The sequence below is a fragment of the Struthio camelus genome, chromosome 8 (assembly GCF_040807025.1).
Source record: "Struthio camelus isolate bStrCam1 chromosome 8, bStrCam1.hap1, whole genome shotgun sequence".
Lineage (NCBI taxonomy): Eukaryota > Metazoa > Chordata > Aves > Struthioniformes > Struthionidae > Struthio > Struthio camelus.
In genome coordinates this window covers 11,817,828-11,836,121 of record NC_090949.1, presented here as the reverse complement: position 1 = coordinate 11,836,121, position 18,294 = coordinate 11,817,828, and the positions used below count along the sequence as shown (strand labels likewise).

General features: G+C 36.2%; 1 protein-coding gene across 6 annotated transcripts in view; it reads right to left on the bottom strand.

The window, feature by feature from the left end:
* Nucleotides 1-18,294, bottom strand: part of CRB1 (crumbs cell polarity complex component 1) — a 166,212-nt gene that overhangs the window by 67,176 nt on the left and 80,742 nt on the right. For all 6 annotated transcript variants that reach the window (XR_011142464.1, XM_068952099.1, XM_068952095.1 and 3 more), the window contains 3 exons: nt 5,807-6,760; nt 1,686-2,236; nt 1,152-1,317 (listed from right to left, as the gene is read on the bottom strand). Coding sequence is in view for 5 of the 6 variants with exons in the window: in XM_068952099.1 (XP_068808200.1) it covers nt 1,152-1,317; nt 1,686-2,236; nt 5,807-6,760 (1,671 nt within the window). In the remaining variant the exon portion in view is untranslated. The remainder of the gene's footprint in view (nt 1-1,151; nt 1,318-1,685; nt 2,237-5,806; nt 6,761-18,294) is intronic.

Here is an 18,294-nt window from a genome sequence, read left to right as displayed (position 1 = left end):
TAGTGCAGGAATTTTTGAGTATTCATTAGGGAGACCCCCTACTATTGCCACATAGAACAGCACTGAAATCTAAAGGCCGGCTAATAGTGTAAATGGTCTTGATTTTAGTAAAAGTAAACAGTTCAATTACTTTCCTCTTCTCTGTGTGATAGTTTATATTCTACCATAACATGAAATACTAAAGTTTATGAGGGAATGTATTTTGATGTTATCATTAAAGACATGCCTATTAGAGAAGGTGCAAATATTTTAATTTCAGTTATAAATTTTAAGAAGTGCTGCAGTACTCATTCTAATAATCTCAACAAAGAAAGCATCGTATTGGTCTGTCTGCAAATTGTCTATGGTAGAAATCTTTTGTTGACCAAATTTCTCATTCCTCAGAGTCAGCCATTCTAACTGCTTCCATCGGACTTTGTGTGAATTAACCCTCTTTCACAGCATCATTAGGACTTTCTTTGATAAGAAAAAGAAAAAAATATAGCTTCAAAATGCTTACTTGCTTTTTAAATTCCACTTCAGTTCAGGGAGGGAAAGAGAGGAAGGAAAGAGGAGAAGGAAAGAGATATGCAGGATGGCTATTCTTAAGATATTCTTAAGATAGTTAATGGCCATCAATTTTCAAACTAATACTGCTTGGCGTGCAGGAGCTTCTTATGAAGATACCAGTTTAATAACCGTACTGCTGGCATTAAGATGCCTAAAACTCTCTTCAAAGAAATTTAACATTTAAGAAAATGGAATGATGCAATGTAGCTTGCCTTTTCAGAAGGAGGGAGAATATCTTAAGGTTAATCCATCTCTGGATTTCCTCTTATCTCTTTGCAGTGGAAATATGTGGGGTACAGTGGCACTCTGGCAAGGTAGTGATCTACTGCGCAACCTTGAGAAGTTGTGCTGAATAAGTCAAGGGTAAGGGTCCTGTAAACATCAGTGTCTGAGTCAGGGTGTCTGGTTGAAAATTTCTTTTCTGTTTTTAGTAGGGTATGCTATTTTCATTAATATTATTTACAGTACTAACGATCATTATTATAATATAGAAATAGGATCTGATAGAACTTTAAAGGAAGGGAATATTGGGTTTTAAGGATATGTTGATGAAAGTTTCTATTCCCAAGGATGATTGATAGGAATAACTGAAATGTACTTACATTCAAATCCTTGGTGCACCAGCTGGCATTGCGCTTCATGAGGACAGGGCCCAAGCTCACACCACTTAACTTCCTCGCATGCTTTCCCTGCTGTGTTAGGGGGACATGTGCAAGTGAAGTCATCCCAGACTGAATAGCATACACCACCATTGTGGCAAGGGTTGGACTACAAGGAAAGAGAAGACACAACCTAAGTATGAATAAATGTTGGTGGAATCCCCCCCTGTAAGGATGTGGGACTGCTTGGCAAAAATGATAAAGCGTTAAAGCGCCAGTACCAGGACTGCACAGCATGTTTAATAACTGCTGAGCATCAGTATTTCACCCTTAAAATATTTTCATTTTCCCATATGCCAATGTATTTTGCTGTTGATGCTCATCATTTGTAGCACAATTTAACAAAATCTGCTCTTTCTAACATTTTTGTATATTAAGATGTCATTATCATCATATATTGTATGGAAACACACGAAAAAAACTTTTAAAGTCCCCATTATAAAAATGTGAAAATGCTCTGAAAAATTGCGTTCTTACCTTGCAGAGGTTATCACCAGCACAGCCTTTGGTGATGTTGATCAGGGTTCGATTGATAAGAGAATTCAGTGGACTGGCAATAGGGAAGAATTCCAGAGGTTGGTTATTCAGTCTTACATCTTGGATACAGCCTTTGAAATTCCTGCTGTTTATATCAGTTTCTCCATTATCTGGTAGGCCTCCAATGTAAAGAATATCCTTACTTTGAATGGTTAGTGCTGGAGTAGAAATAAAGCCTATGTATTGGGAGGACTGGAATAATTCCATCTTATTTGGTTCTATTTTTAATGATATTAAGTAAAAGTTTCCGTCATTCATAGTGTGTTTCCCTAATAACTTCATGGAATTTGGAGCTAACATTGTGAGTTTTCCACCTTCCAAGTAGATGCTTACGTAGAGATAGGTACTGTTTCTCAAAGCCAGTAACAAGCCAGAAGATTTGCGTGTTCGGACAAACATTGATATATTCACATTTTCGTTCTGAGTGGCGTCAACAGAAAACGCAGCATACCCTGAGATGTCTTCAGATCCAAACCGGCCTGGAATATACTCTTGGGGTTAGCAATAGGGAAAAAGGGGGAAAAAAAGGAAAAAAGGGGAGGGAAATAAAATAGTTAGGGCTAAATGACAAGGGAGCCAATGCAGTGATCAAATAGCTACTTCTAGTAATAAATATTTATTTCTGGTAGTAAGATGTGCTGTTATTTACGGATGAATAAAGATTTGATTCAGCTGCAAATAGCTTCAATTTCAGAATTCCTGTGAGCTTCCAGGCTAACAGGCTGTAGCATTAGACCCACTACAGAACCAGATGTTATATTATTCGGCATATTTTTCACCTTTATCATTCTCTGTGTAATGCAGGGTTTTCAAATGGTTAAGCAAGCACAGATCTATAAAATTTCCTGAACTGGTCATCAGAAAGATCATTTTGAAAAGAATGTAGCTGCTATGATCCTCTGATGACTATGGAAGATAGTATAATTCTAGTATTTCATGATTTTTTTGCACTGAATTTCAATCATACAAATAGTCTAAAAAATGCTCAAATCAAGAGGATGCAAAATCCTCTTGTGTAAAACCTCCAAACAGTGCACCCATTTTGTACTGCATAGGCACTACATTTCTTCAACAGATTTTATGTTTCTGGAACTCAATATGTGCTAATATATATCAACTTATAGCAGTTATGAATCTTGCTCATTCTTATGTGCGCCCATAATGCTATCATGTCATGGGGAAAAAATGATCCAGGATCCAGTAAGCCTTTTTCTTATTTTGTTTTTATCAATTAAAATGATTAAACCAAAAACATGTGTCTTTCACCCTTACTCTTTATTTTCAGTAATGATTTTCAGACTTGTAAGGATACAAAATATGTAGTCCAAAGCATATTTTATTCTGATGAATCATCTCATTAAAGCACAAGAAAGTGTTTCTATTTCTGCATCTTAAGTTTCGTGATCTTGTCCTCAATACTATAGACTTCCTGCCTAAATACTTCCAAGGGCTATTTTTTCATATATCAACTTCATAGAAAGAATAAGCCAAGTTTTAAAAAAAAGAAATGCACACATAGCTAAATAGTCAGAATCTTCTTTTGTGCAGTAAAACTCCTGGAGTGAGACCTCTTAGTCAAGTTTCTGCCTGCAGCACTATTTTTTTGTTTTTTAAGACTACATTGTCAACACAATGAAAATAGGGGACTGATTATGAAGGCCCTAACAACCATATGTGCTGCTAGGTGGCACAGTAATATTATGTAGTAACAGCAATGAATCCCTTTTTTGCTCTTAAATGGACAATTTTGTAAATAAAGTTTGAAATACTTTAATTCTGCAAATGAGATTACCTATATTTCTTTCTTGATGTGCTTGTTAAAAATCTGGTACATAGAAATAAATATTTGCAGAAATGAGCGTTTTTAGGCATGAAAACTCTTTACGTTACACCTTCTCTGTAAGATGGTACTTGAGAGTGAAGCATTTTTCATGTGGATAAAAAGAACTTTTCTGCTTGAATTAGGATTATACTTTTGCATTCATAGAAGGAAGCATTAGTGTTCAAAAAAAGGTATTTCACAATTCCTTTGTTACATTTCTCTGTATTTATTTTATATATATTATATATATATATATATTTTAAAAAATCATCAATCTGCTCTTGTGTTTGATGAGATGGCTAGCATCACCTTGGTCAATATTAACCTCGTGGGTCACAACATCTGGATGTTGATCAAAATGAGTCAACATCTGTTTGTTATTTTGTGTATGTAGAGAAAATATTGCCTCTTTGTCAATTAAATACTTGGCAGCAACTTTTCCTCAGAAAGACACTAGCATTTCTTATGTTATCCTTTACCACAAGTCTCTCCCACTCTGCCTTTTAAAAAGCCTGCCCCAGTCTTTTAAATATGGCATATATCTAGAACCTATGTATCAAAATGGCATGGTGCCATGATTTGCAGGGAATATTGTGGTCAGCAGGAAAAAAAAATGCATGCTTGCTAATCATTCTCAACAGTTTTAATGACAGCATAAGCCTCTCCTGGCCCTGACTGGTTTTAATTTTACATCATATAAGGAGGCAAACATATTTACCAGATGTTGTTCTATACTCCAAAGTTGCTTTCCAAACCTTTGGATAAATTACAGCTGAACTTCAAAGAAGTCTGTTACAATTACCTCGCAGACTTTGTCATTTTGCAATAAAAAAAAGGTATGTATTGATAACTATTAAGTATAGCATACAAAATGAAATTGTATTTAAACATTTTGAAATGTACTTCAAGCTACAGCTTTCTGCAGTGATACATCCAATAAGCCCCTGGGGCCAGTCATTCAGTTGATGTAAATCAGTGTAGCTTCGCTGGCTTCAATGCAGCCATGCCAATTTACACCAGTTTAGAATCTGTCCATTCTAATTTGACCATGGTACTGCTGTTGCCCTTCATTTCCTCCAATCCACTTAGCAAATATATATATGTGTGTGTGTGTGTGTATGCATGTATATGTGTGTATATATATATATGTATGTATATGTGTGTGTATATATATATGTATATATATATTTCTTCCTCCCTAAATGTTGGTATGATTGAACATGTGTGGATGGTTAGTAACTGGGGCAGGGAGGGAAGCAGGGGAGAGGGCATTGAATGGAAGATTCTTAGGCAAAACTGCCTGTTTGAAATCCCTAAGACTTTTGCTGAGGAAGGATTGCAGAATCCACCCCAAAATGCTCCTGAAAGGTGCTGTATTTATAGTTCCACAGGGCAAAACACTGTTATTCACACACTAGATGTAGTATACAGGGAGCAGCGCAGGGACCTCATGCTGTCCTTCCACTTTGTCTCAGCCTGCAGTTGGAAAAATCATTTGTAGCAAGGAAGGTGCTATAGGCGTCTTCAGCTTTTGAGTTCCTGGTCATCGCTGCCAGTGAGGGTGTTTTCTGAGATGTGCTCTTGTGCTTACTGAGAAACGGACACGTTTCACTCTGGCTGCCAAACCAATATCTGGCGGTAGCAGCCTTTGTTAGTTATTGCCCAGCGCTGCACTTGAATCAGCTAAGAAATGAATGGGCCCTATTAGCTGTCTCTCTAGGCTAATAAGATTAAGTTAATAGTATAATCTAGTTCATTTTTAAAAATTGGAATATGTCTTTTTTAACTTGTAATACTTTTGTTTGCCCTCTTCATTGCCTTAAATGAGTTTTTTTATAAAAGCCTGGAGAGCTTGAGGATAAAACTTTCAAAGAATGCTTTGAATAAGACTTAAACTTGATTGCTTTCTAAATTTTACCCAGAGTGCATAACCTCCAGTGAACTAAGTTTTCCAGAGTTTATGGAGTGCTAATGCTAAGAAGATTTAAAAACTAGATGAGCAGACTCCATCAGTTTAGCCTGACTTTTCTGTCCGGCTGAAAAGTAGGCTTCCTGGAAAAGCAACTAGAAAATATAACGAACACATGCTACTACTAACCTCTTGTGTTTTCTCATCAGTTGACAATAAGTTCCAGAGATCTTAAGGGTCATGTTGTTTCATCGCTGAGGTAAACAGGATTGTTTATCATTATGCTTTCAGCAACCACTTAATATACTAATGCCAACAGCATTAGCTTACCTGTTGAGCAACTTGGCCCTGTGTATGGCCGGTAGCAATCACAGTGATAACTCAGCCACAAGTTGATACAGCGTCCCCTATTCTGACAAGGGTTGTTTTCACACCAGTCCTTTTTAGTACATCCTGTCTTGACATTTAAAGATGATTCAGGTGATACATTCTCTGGAGTAATAATATTCAAGTCTATTTCAATGTCCTGAAGGCAGCCTACAAATGAAGGCGCAGAATGCATATTATAGATGTTAAGTAGAGAATTGCTGCTAAAGTTTCCCACAGGTAAGCTGCCCAAAAATGTGTTCTGAAATGCAAGCATCACGTGATCATTATCTATCACAGCAGAAGTTTTATTGACACATGATTCTATACAAGAGCTGTCAAGTAAATTAAGCGTAACAGCTCTTGCCAAGGTTACCTCCACTGAGTGCCATTCTCCATCACTGACATTATGAGAAATACTCAAAAGAGCCTGTGGCTGGTTATTAACTCGAATGGATAAGCGTAAGTAGCCATTCCATAACTCCAACTTCACAAATGTATCTTTCTCCCCTCGGTAAAATAGAAAGGCTGTAGGTTGCACAGTCTGAAAACTCAGGTTTATATTGTAGAAAGATTCCTTTTTAGGGGGCATGGGATTCTTCAGCCAAAGGAAACTGTTTCTGTCAAAGGAAAATGTGGTTATGGTTTCACAGTGTATTCCAGTATATCCAGGTGAGCATATGCAGCTGAATCCATGTTGGCCATTTTTTAAATGTGGGATACATATTCCATTGTTTTGGCATTGTTGATCAGTACAGCCATGGAGAACTTCTGTACAGTTCCAGCCACCATAATAAATCCCTTCTTTGTCTGCAGATGGACAATGACAAGTATAATTCCCAGGAAAATTTTCACAGATTCCACCATTTTGGCAAGGGTTCATGTAACATTCATTGATGTCTGCGTCACAGTGAATACCTGAAGAATAAATAAAGAATTAGATATTCTATATTGGATAAGTGGAGCTTAGAATAGCATGTGCTTTATTAAATTATCTTGTATTAGAGGGGAACATCCTGGTAAAGAGGTGACTGATCCACAAAACTAAAATATGTTAAATATAAGTGATACATTTTAAGACTATCATTCACAGGCCATGGTTTTCTTGTGCCAAGTATTACGTAAACACTTCAGTGGTAATCACATTTTGGGGAAAAGAATAAACCAAACAACGGTCAGTTTTAAGATGGATAATGATACAATGAAATTGATATCAACATCATCACCCAAAGATGTGATCAAGTATTTGATTTCTACCACAGAATGGGTGGGAAACTGGAGTGCTTTGAGAAGAATTATTTAGCACATATAAAAAGCCGAGAATTGTTGTTTAATTCGTATTCATAGTACAGTATGTCAGTAAGCTAGAGTCTAGTCTGCCAGTCTTTCCTTCTCCTTCTCATTCATTCAAACAGGATAAGAAATTGCACAGCAGAGATTCCTGGTCCTGCATGAAGCATTTTTGAGCAACAATCTTCAAGTGAGAGCCACAGGTGTCTATATTATAGATCTAGGGGGAAAATTGACAGGCATGTGACCATCCCTGCAAAATTTATGCATGGTGAGCTAGTTATCTGAAGAATGAAATTCACAGAAAGAGCAGGGAGCAGCACAACATAACGATAATAAATCCAAAGGAGAAGAGCTTATCTTGTTGACAGTTTGGGATGAAATGAGATGCAGCATGTCCACAAAGAATGTGTAGTTGCCACATTTCAAGGCTAGGTGCGTACTCTGTTTCTTCACAAATGAACAACAGATCTCAGTTCTTCCAAAAACAATGCAGCAGCGATTTTTGTTCTATCAGCTGAAATCTCATAGAGCTAGAACTCACTTTGAAAGTGGGGAAATGAGAGAATGTATGTTTAAGCCAACATTTTGTAAATGTTAGCAGGACCTAAATATTGGGCTTGGGGGGGCCTATTTCCTCTTGTAAAACTAATCTGTTTATCCCTCTGCACTACTGTTCATCTGTAAAACAATGATTATAGTAACTTCTCCCTTGAGCACTCAAGTAACCAATATACATGAAATGGATCAAGGAAAATCAGTTTCTTATCTCCCTTGGAAGCTTGTAATAGATCCAAATGTTTTTTTGAAAACTCAAACGAAGTAAAACTCTTAATATTGCTACTTCCCTTCATAGTTATTCTAGAGAAGAATATGGAATATTAATTTGAAAAATGACTGCAAAGTATCTTCAGTATGAGGTAATTAATAGATATAATTTTCTCTCCCCCTGCAGTAAAATTCTCTTCACTAGCTTACCATGTTAGGTGCCTGTAAATTATTTAATGAGGTGTGATGAGGCTCACAGCGTTGCAGCTAGGTACCAGTTACTGCACCTATCTTTACATACAAATTCATATAGAGCTTTATTTTTATAGCAAAATGCAGTTATTTTCTAATGGAAAGTTACAGAGTAGTATTCAGCCACAATGAATAGCGTCAAACAGTGACAGATAAATGTAGTTACTCAGGCTAATTCCTTGCCTGTCAACTTTATTCAATCGCAGTTGTAACTAGACCCACCTCAGAAAGCACTAAGTAAGAGAGGCAGAAGAGAACTGAGAATTGGTTGAGATTTGTTTTAGAGATGAAACACAGTGAAGTGGTCACCGCAAGCATATAAAAGGCCCTCTTAACACTGATCCTCTTCATTCGTCATTCTTCAGTTATGGTATATAGTTTCCACTTGAAAGTTCAGATTATCAAATACCGCTAGTGCTATCTCTCTAGTCTGACAGTGGGGTTTCACAGCAGAAGTCTTTCCGTTTTCCGGCGAGGCTTATATTTAGTCCAGTATGAGATATCTATGTATACCTTAATGTGCAGTGACATCTGGCAGAAATATGAATCATTGAGACTGATTTTCTTAAAGTGAAGTGCACTTTCCAAACCTTTACTGACTGTGGGACAGAACAATGTCTGCTTTACCCAGTTCATGGCAATCTCTGTGTTAGTGACTTGTCCTGCTTTTATTATTCTGGAAGTCAACTGAATATATGAAAAGTAAAGTTGCAGTGAGCTGTGTCCTATTTTGGCCAATGTTTTAGTACATCTCCTGCCCGATCTTGCCCACTTTCCTGTCTTTAACATAGACAACAATGTGTCCACAAGTCTTATATACAACTTAGTCTTGCGTGCTATAGAAATGTGGATTTCATTGGGTTTTTGTGGCAGAAATAAAAGTGAATGTATGAGTGTAGTGTAGAAGCAGTAGGATCAGGTATGTACTTGTCCATGTCAAGAGCTATAGAGCCTCAGACGAGTCAGAATGAACTTAAAGAGTTATAGACTGGAAGCTCCTATTAAACTTTCTGTAGAAACCAATCAGCCAAATGAATGGCATACTATAGAGTCTCTCCAGATACTTTGTTGCTCCAGTTTCAGTACTATGCAGTTATTCTGTGCATCTTCGTTAGTTTATTATCGAGCAGCACCTGTAAGGCATCATCTTCACTATGTAGTTGGGGGTCTGAGTCACATGTTGCATTAGTGACTTGTCTCCAAAAAGGATGAAGCAAATGTATGAGCTGAACCGAAATTTGAGATCACGTTTAGTGTCTGTGTTATTCTCTACCTCACTTCCCCTTTCCTTCATGAAACTGTAGTTATTGTTATAGAATAGAAATTGGAAACTCCCTGAGGCATGGATTTACTTTCTGCTGCATTTGGACAATATGCTATCATTTGCACAGCACTTGGCCCTTAGATATAACATCAGTTACTAAATGCAAAGTGACTGTCACAAAGCCATTTTTCTTTGAGCATCACTTCATAAGTGCTTCGGTGTCTGAATACAAACGCTTATTTTTTTAAATAGTGTTAAGGATATGTTGCAAATAATGACTTTTTGAATACGCGCACATGCGTGCTATTTTGTAATAAGATTAGCACAAACAGAAATGTAGGTCACACCAAAGACAAGTAATAAACCATTTTTTTCATATCAAGGATAAGCGAATCAGCTATTCTTACTGGCAGTAGCTGATATTGCTTGTTATTTGCCAGTTGCTGTGCAAGCAAAGACCACTGTCACTCAAGATAAAAGCACACGAGATAAAAGGATTAGTCAATATTTATAGAACTGTATAAGCAGTTCAAATAGCTCAGGTTGGAGGAGAAGTTATCATGTAAAGAAAAAAAAAAGTGTTCTGAAAGGATGTAAGACATACCTAAAGTATGAGAGGGAATATTAATTTTCTTTTCAGTGGTTATAAGCATAAGCTTAGCTAATAATATTTATGGTTTTAAGTAACATTGTTCAGAATTATTTTCTCTTCTAAATGTATTACACACCTATCTAAAATTTCAGATTCAGAAAATTCAAAATTCAGAAATACTCTGAATATTTTTATCATATTTCTCTCCATATTCCATGATTATTTTTCCTCTTAGAAGTTTAATTTAACACAAAGATGAAACAGGCACCTTCGACTCTCTTTGATAATACCACTCATAGCTTTTGTCTCCTTTTGTCACTTAGACTTTATTACGCTAGGGTAACTATTCTCTAACTGTTAACCTCTTAGTTAAACTATTTGTTTCAAATTTAACAGCAGATGTTTTCTGCAGAAATGGAACAATATAAGGAATTATCCAAGCATAATTCTTCTAAGTGCTGCTAATTTTCAGTTCCGTTACACAGTTAAAAGTATTATCTAAATTACACTTTTTATACACACCTTTGTTTAGAAATGTGTTTACAACCTTCCACCTTTCCAGCTTGTTGACACCTTATAAACAACATAGAAGTATAAACAACTAGTCTGGATAGATACATGTTCAATACCCTTTAACTGCACATATTATTTTACAAAAAGAAAATATTTACCTTTAAACATTGTCATTAAAACGATGTAAGCTTGTATCCTAGTTGCAACCATCTTTTTCTGAAGTAAAAAGGATGGTTAGTATTTATGCAGTCCACAAAATAAGTTTCTGTAAAATTCAAAACAATTCTAGATACAAGGGCTCTTTTCCAGGATTAGCTTGCTCCACTTATGTACCTGCTGATGTAGTCTGATGGTATATTTTGCCCAAGCCAGATCAAGAAGGCTTAAAGTAAGACTCATTAAACTGCTTACGCAGTAGATATGTATTCTCCTTAAATTCTTTTTCAGAACATTCTATCCAAGTGTGCTCAGGCTAAACTTTCACTGTGTTTCCACAGTAAACTTTCACTGTGTTTTCATAGAAAGACGTATTTTTAGGTTCTCTTCAAAACTGATTTGTCACTTGCTATGATTCCTTTTCCTATTACAAGAATGATTTTTTTAAGGACTGTATTTTCTTTAATTTTCAAAAGGGTTATTAATCCACATCAACTTCTTTAGAGTCATTGTCATTCAGAGAAACTACGTATCTCAACAAGCAGATAGAAAAGACATAAAATTGCTCCTCATGTCTTTTTTTTTTTTTAATTATTTTTGTTCTATTGGCTTTCCTTGTACCACTTACTGGAAATATACTTCTGTAGATTTTTGAGTGTGTTGAAGACAGAAAAAAATCATTTATTGAAACATATCCTTTTTCTAGCTCCTGAACAACAAGTTTTGATTTGGGCCTAATTTAATGAAAGGGAAATAATTATGGATAAAGGTTCTGAGATAAGGTTATGAATATATGTATTGTCAGCAAGTTGGGGTAGACATATATTATTACAGCTCACTGAAAACGGAGTTGATGCAGAATCCTCAGGTCACCCTTTTTATATCTGCTAGTACTGACAAACATATAGGGGAAGTGGCCTTAGCTTTGTCTTGGTCACTGTTATCTGAAGTTTTAACTCCAAAAATATAGTAGGAACAGATCAAGGAAAAATATGTCATCTTGTAATGAGTATTCTGGGCAGGGCTATGTGTCAAGAACCTCACATTGAGAGCCAATGTCTTTCTCCCCCACTGTTTATAAAGGGTGACATCCTCAGTTAACTGTACAATCTATTCTGACAGTGAAGCATCTTCTCTCAAAGTTAGCTTTTGGCTAATTCATAGATTCTAAGCATCTAACTATAGACACAGTTTTCAAATTTATCAGGAACACATATGTACATGACATAAGCAACATGGCAATTAGCCTGAAGAAAAAGCAAAGATCCAAATATAAGGCTTTGGCTTGAAGCTAATGGCATGATGAATTAAATCTGAACATACTCCACATTTGGGAAAGCTCAGATGTCCGAGTCAAACACCTAGTTGAATACTTAGGGCTGTGAGATCAATCCATGGTAAAGAGAGTACACTCAAACTTTGACTCCTTAACAGCTCATAGCAGGCTTTTAGTTTGTACCTAAATAGAGTAGTAGGAAAAGACAAACCAAGAAAAATAGTGGTCTGCTGCTCAATGACATGAACAGCTATCAATCAATGGCATGAAGATCAAAATGTTTAATACCTACTTCCTATCAGCCTCCATATCAACATCTGAACAGAAGATTAGTCCAATTAATAGCAATGATAGATGGATAAGATCTCCATCTGCAATAAGTGACAGAACAGAACCATTTAGAAATTAACTGGACCTGATGAACTTCATTCTAGGATATTTGGAGAACTGCTTGAAGCAATCTCAGAACCATTAGTGGGTTTTTTGAACAAACCTGACAAATACAAGTGAAATACAAAAGACTCTGCTTACTTGTAACTTACTAGATTAAGGTTTTGATAGTTCTTTTATAAATAAGGGGGTTTTTTTTTGTAAGTAAGGTTTTGAAGGTCTTTCATAACTTTCTCATTTACAAACCAGGCAAACTGATCTACATAAAACCACTATAAAGTGGGTATAAGATCTCTGTAATCCTGCCCAGAAGGTAATTTTCAGTAGCTCATTGTCAAATTGGGAGGCTGTATTGAGCAGGGTTTGAGATTGTCCTAAGTTTGTTCTATGCAGTGCTTTCATTAAAGCCGTGGGTGGTGGAAGAGTTAAAATATGCTTATTAAGTTGTCTGAATATGTAGAGTTAAGATAAACTTTGAGTACATTAAAAAACAAGATTAGCTTTATAGTTAATCTTGAGACACTGGAGAAGCAGTCTAAAAAACACTGGATTAAATTCAGCAAGGATTAAATCAGTTTCTATAGTCTCAGGCCAGTAAACAGTAATAATCAGTAATCAGACGGAATAATCTTTCTACTTTATATACCCTTGGTCACACCTAAGTGGGATACCAGTTCAGTTTTAGTTCTACATTGGAGGGACGATTTGGATCAATTGGAGAGAATTCAGAGAAAAGCAATGACAGGTTTAGAAAATATGACTTGTGAAGAAGGATTAAAAAGGGGCTGTTTAGTCTAAAGATGAGAAGAGGAAAGGGAACATGATAGCAGTCTTAGTACATAAAAAAGGATAGACTGAGTCCGTAGCAGATAAGCGAAGAAGTCATGGGGTTGAGCTACACTATTTAAGATTCAAGTCAAGCATTAGGAAAACATTTCTAATGATGATAAGATAACAAAGTACTGGTGTAAGATATCCTCTGGTGGCTGTAGAAACTCTTTTGGGTCCTTAAGAATAGGTTAGAGACCAAAGCGCGTGCTGTGACACAGGTCAGCTGATTATATCATAGGCATAGGGATAGGCTAAATGATGTCTGAATATCCATCCCTTCCAATTCTATTTTTTCTACGATTCTGTGATTTCCTAGAATAGAATAATTCCCAACATGAGCTGTAGATGTGTCAAACTATATATATATATATGTACTGTAAATATACACTGTATGCTCTGTGTGTGTGTGTGTGTGTGTGTGTGCAGACACATACACAGATAGCTATAAAATGTGAATAGGAGTTAATCTTGGACAAAATTAATTGCAGCATGCCCTTTAGAATATGCTTTGTGGAGGAGGGAGAGAGATTGCAATAATGCTTTCTCCACCTATCTTTTACAGTTTTGGAAATGTCTGTTACAAAATGCTACCTCAGTCAGAAACAACTTTTCTTCAAGGCACTCGTTAATCCTGAGGCCAGTGGAAAGCTCTGGCAGAGCACATATTCTTCAGGACTCTAGATCTTAGCAGATAATAATGAAAATTCTAACTATGCCACACATCTGTGCTGATAATTGCAAAGAGATAATTACTCTTTGCTGGAAGGAGGAAATGCATGTTCATGACTGAGTAAGCGCAAGGAAATAAATTGACCATCTTTATGTCATTGTAATTAAAACTCATGCTGCTGGGCATAAATCAGTTGTCGTGAAGGTCAGGAAGGAGGATTTACCCTTATGTATATTGGAGTAGAGCAAGTGAGAGTTATTTAAAAGGATTTTTTCTATTTTCTTTCAGTAAAGAACTGGCCTATATTGGACACTGAAGTTAATGTGACCAGTGATCTGATGAAGTATGGCAATTTTTATTGGTGCCTTAGCAGGAAAAAACTCATGTAAAATGAAGGACAGAATACAGAGTAGAGCTGGAGCACATGGAAAGTTGGATACGGTTTAAAATAGCAGAATAATAAGCATTTACTGACATTAGGATAGTTTGCACATGATACCTTTCACATAGAACTCTAATTTTGTAAAGTTGTAAGACCTTGCTATTTATTGCTTTATTGAAGACAAATTCATTATTCTGCTGTTTTTCCTATTGCCATTTAAAATGTACATATTAAGTTAATACTGGTTAGGAAAAAAAATAAAATATAAATAGACTTCAGTGGCTTGGCTTAATCATTAAATATGTCACTCTTTTTGAGGAATATGGAATTCATAATGTGCTACATTCACTGTGGTATGCTGTAACTCAATCTTTTTAAATTTTGCTGGCCTGAACCTTCATAGACTAGTTTGGATTTTCAGTAAAAATGGATTTTTTTTTTTTAAGCAGTAAAAAAAAACCCAATCCCTTAATCTCTTACATCATTAAATGTTTTTTGAGGGCAAAAGTACTTGAAATTTTTTTCCACTTGTTTCGCATGTTCTGTCACACCTTAAAGAGTTTTCATTTGAAAGAGAATAAATGTATGCACATGCTGTAGGTGATTAGTTGTTTAGTGAGATCTGGTGTGTTTATTTTATTTTATAAATATTGGAAACAGCCGACTGATTTAAGCATTGGCTTCAGCTTCTGTGTAGATCAGCCAGCCTTTTTCATGAGGGTGCTTTCCAAAGCGTGAGTATTCCTTACGCAAGGCTCTGCAAATGGCACAGCCAGAGGTCAGAAACATATAGCCTGACTGGCATAGAGCCATGTCCTAGAAGGGCAGCATGGCAACACTGTTGCTTGTAGCCTACACCTTCATCCCATATTTCGATTAACACAGCCAGCCATGTGGATCCAATTGTAGGATTAAGGTCTGAATCTGGAGTAAAGAGAAACTCAGTGAAGAAATATGTCCCCTCATGGCACTCATTTTCCTTTCATTTCCCTACTTCTGGAGTCAGCTTTATACATAGATAAAAGAAGCAGCTGCTATTGTGGTTGATTAGTGGGGGTAAGGATATCAAACAGTGGCAGCATAGTTTTCCCAGGCAGCATCCTTCCTAAGTGGGCTTTCTGGCTGCACTAACATACATATATGTAGCTATGGCCATATCATTGATCTAAGCTAGGAAGTGTCAATGAGAGGAAGGAGAGCTGTGAGAGGGAGAGCAGAAGTACAGGGTGGACAAAAATGACAGATTAAAATAAAGAAGATTAAAAGAAAGAAGACTAATTAAAGTGGAGAAAGATGATTTATGGAGATGAGAAAGATACCGAGATGCTTGCATTGGTATTTGGGACAGCATTCTTGTTGGAAACAGAAGCACGCACAGGCAGGTAGTAAGAGGAGTGAGTGTCTATGTGAATACATTTAAATATATAAAGGAGATGTGAGGGAATGCTTAGAAAGACTGCTGGACAGAGATAAGGTCTATACAGAGGTCTGAGCTAAAATTGAGTGGAGGAAGGAGACTACAGAAGTGATGCCAAAGGCCAAAGACAAAAGATAGAAGATTGAGGGGAAAAAAAAAAAAGAAATCACTGAATTGGTGTAACGAATAGCCTTATGAGATGGAGCGGAGAAGTCAATTCAGAAAATGAGAAGATTTAAGACAGAATCATATAAGAACTTAGATCAGAAGGGACCTTTGAAGGTCATCTGGTCCAACCCTTTGCTCAAAGCAGAGTAAACTTTGAAGTTAGATCAGGTGGATCAGAACCTTGTACGCAGAAGAAACTGGAATGACTTCAGAGAATTTGATGAATTTATAGCTGATTATGGACTAGATATGTGGAAGGTAAAGAAATATGTTTTGTTTTTTACTTTCAGTAGGTTCCTATTTTTATGTTCCTGACTTGAAGTTGCAAAAGGAATCCATAAAATTCTGGTATTTTTTGTGTTTCACCTTTCAGCAAATCCTGGTAAGACTGCTGAATTCAGAGCATTAATGATCTGATTTGCATTTTTTGTAGATTTATGAACTTGTACATACAGACATTGTGTGTGCATTTGAACTGAAGTGTATCCAGAGGGATCTTAAAACAATCAATACCTTTGAGTGTTTTAATTAGATCATACAAGGTCACATTTCATTAACTTGAAAATCTGTTTGGAGCATATTATTCACTTTGGAATTGTAAAACAAATTAATTTTCAGTCCTACAAACACTTAGGGGCTTTTAAAGAGTGCTTACTGTTGATGAACACATCTATTGAGAAATGTATGCTGTGTCTAGTCTCCCTGAAAGGGATTTTCTACCTTGTCTCTTGTTGTCTGTTTCCTGTTTGTTTTAACTGAAGTAGGCAAGTACAGTCACTGTGCTCTCTAGTGTGAAATGGCCTCTGCCCAGGGAAATAGCGCTTTGAAAATATTTCAGTGATTTGCAATATTTTTCATTTTGTTACAACCAATGTGAGTCTCCGCAACATGTAAAAGTGACTGTGTTTACTTAACTTCATTGTCAGTCCATATTAAAACTTAGCGAAAAAGCCATTAGGCTAGAAAATCATAGTTTTAATAGGGCATATAGAACTTAACTGAGAATGGAGTTCTAAGAATAGAAAAATATAAGATATTTATGTATGAATATACATAGCATGTGCATACTGTGGGTATTTTAAACTGGTATAAATAGCACAAGCATGATCTATACTTATGCTGGGTATAATTATGTTCCTCTGTACACATAGTATAAATTTGTACTACATTTATTATCAATATAAATACAGAAAAATAAGTCCCTTTCCCCAAACTATCCACTTCTACATTTTTTTACAGGGCAGTTACTCTACCAGATGTATGCCTTCTTTACTAATGTAAATAGCTGTGATCTGCTATAGACCAGGAACAGAAAATCATGGACTGTGACCTTTAGAATAAATTCAGTATTGATGTGAATGGCAGACCATCATCATACTTCTTTTGACTTCAATAGTAGCGTTCATTTTTCTCATTTCCTTCAATGTTAGTTCTTGTGTAGTGTGAAAACTCATCCAAATGTTAGGTTTGTTTATCCAAAATTTCATATGCCTAACATAGCTTGAAAATAGAAGTGTGACTGCAGCATATGCAGGCAAACCCAAGCACGCTTCACACTTGCTAGGTCACATAACAATCCTAGTGACAACGTGATACATGGGCTTCAGCTGAGATTGTACATGCATGCCATGCACTTCTGGCTGCGTGGTTTGGGGATTACCTGGGTCATGCTAGGGGTATGTAATTTAGCTGAGTTAAATCTAGCTTTTGTACATCTTACATATTACAATTACACTTCCTACTGCCATGCAGACATATCCATAGTACTGCATTTAAATAGTTTTCTCTATTTGTTACTATAGCTAGTGATTGAACCTTACATTCTGACCCTGCACACAGGCCTAATAATAAAGATTCCTAACCCTCTTTTTTAAGAAGAAACACTGCCCACATTGCAGTGACTACAGCCATAATAATATTGATCGTTACGATTCTCTAATAGTGTCGTGTTGTTAACGCAACCAGACTCTAACAATTATAGCTGTGGGAGAGCAATCTGAATCAGATCTACTGAATCTATTTCTAGCAGTTAATTATCACCACAATTAGCCATTTAGGCTAGACCTTTTTTCTTCTGTCTGAGAACGTTTATTTTCTAAAGTGCAAAGTTCAGTGTCAGCAAGAGAAAGAGCATGCTTTCCTTAATCCATTTCTCCCTAAATACTCAGCAAGAGTTCTTGTCTAAGTTCATTCAAATTTTTTTTTAAAGGGATCAGCACTCAGATGGTCACTAAAAGGCTATCTTAACTTCTTTGAACTTTTTCTTGTACCTGAAAAAATCAGTCAGGGTACGTAAACAGAAACAGGTTGTGTCTCATTATAGTCACCTCAGCATTTATTTCAAACAGTTCAAATGAGCAGACATAAAAATACTAAGTTTTATCACTTCTATTCCTCCTACTAGTAAACACTGGATAATTAAGAGCTAGATGCTACAGGGAACAATTCATGTAAAAGAGCTTTTATGCAGCACATAAAATTAA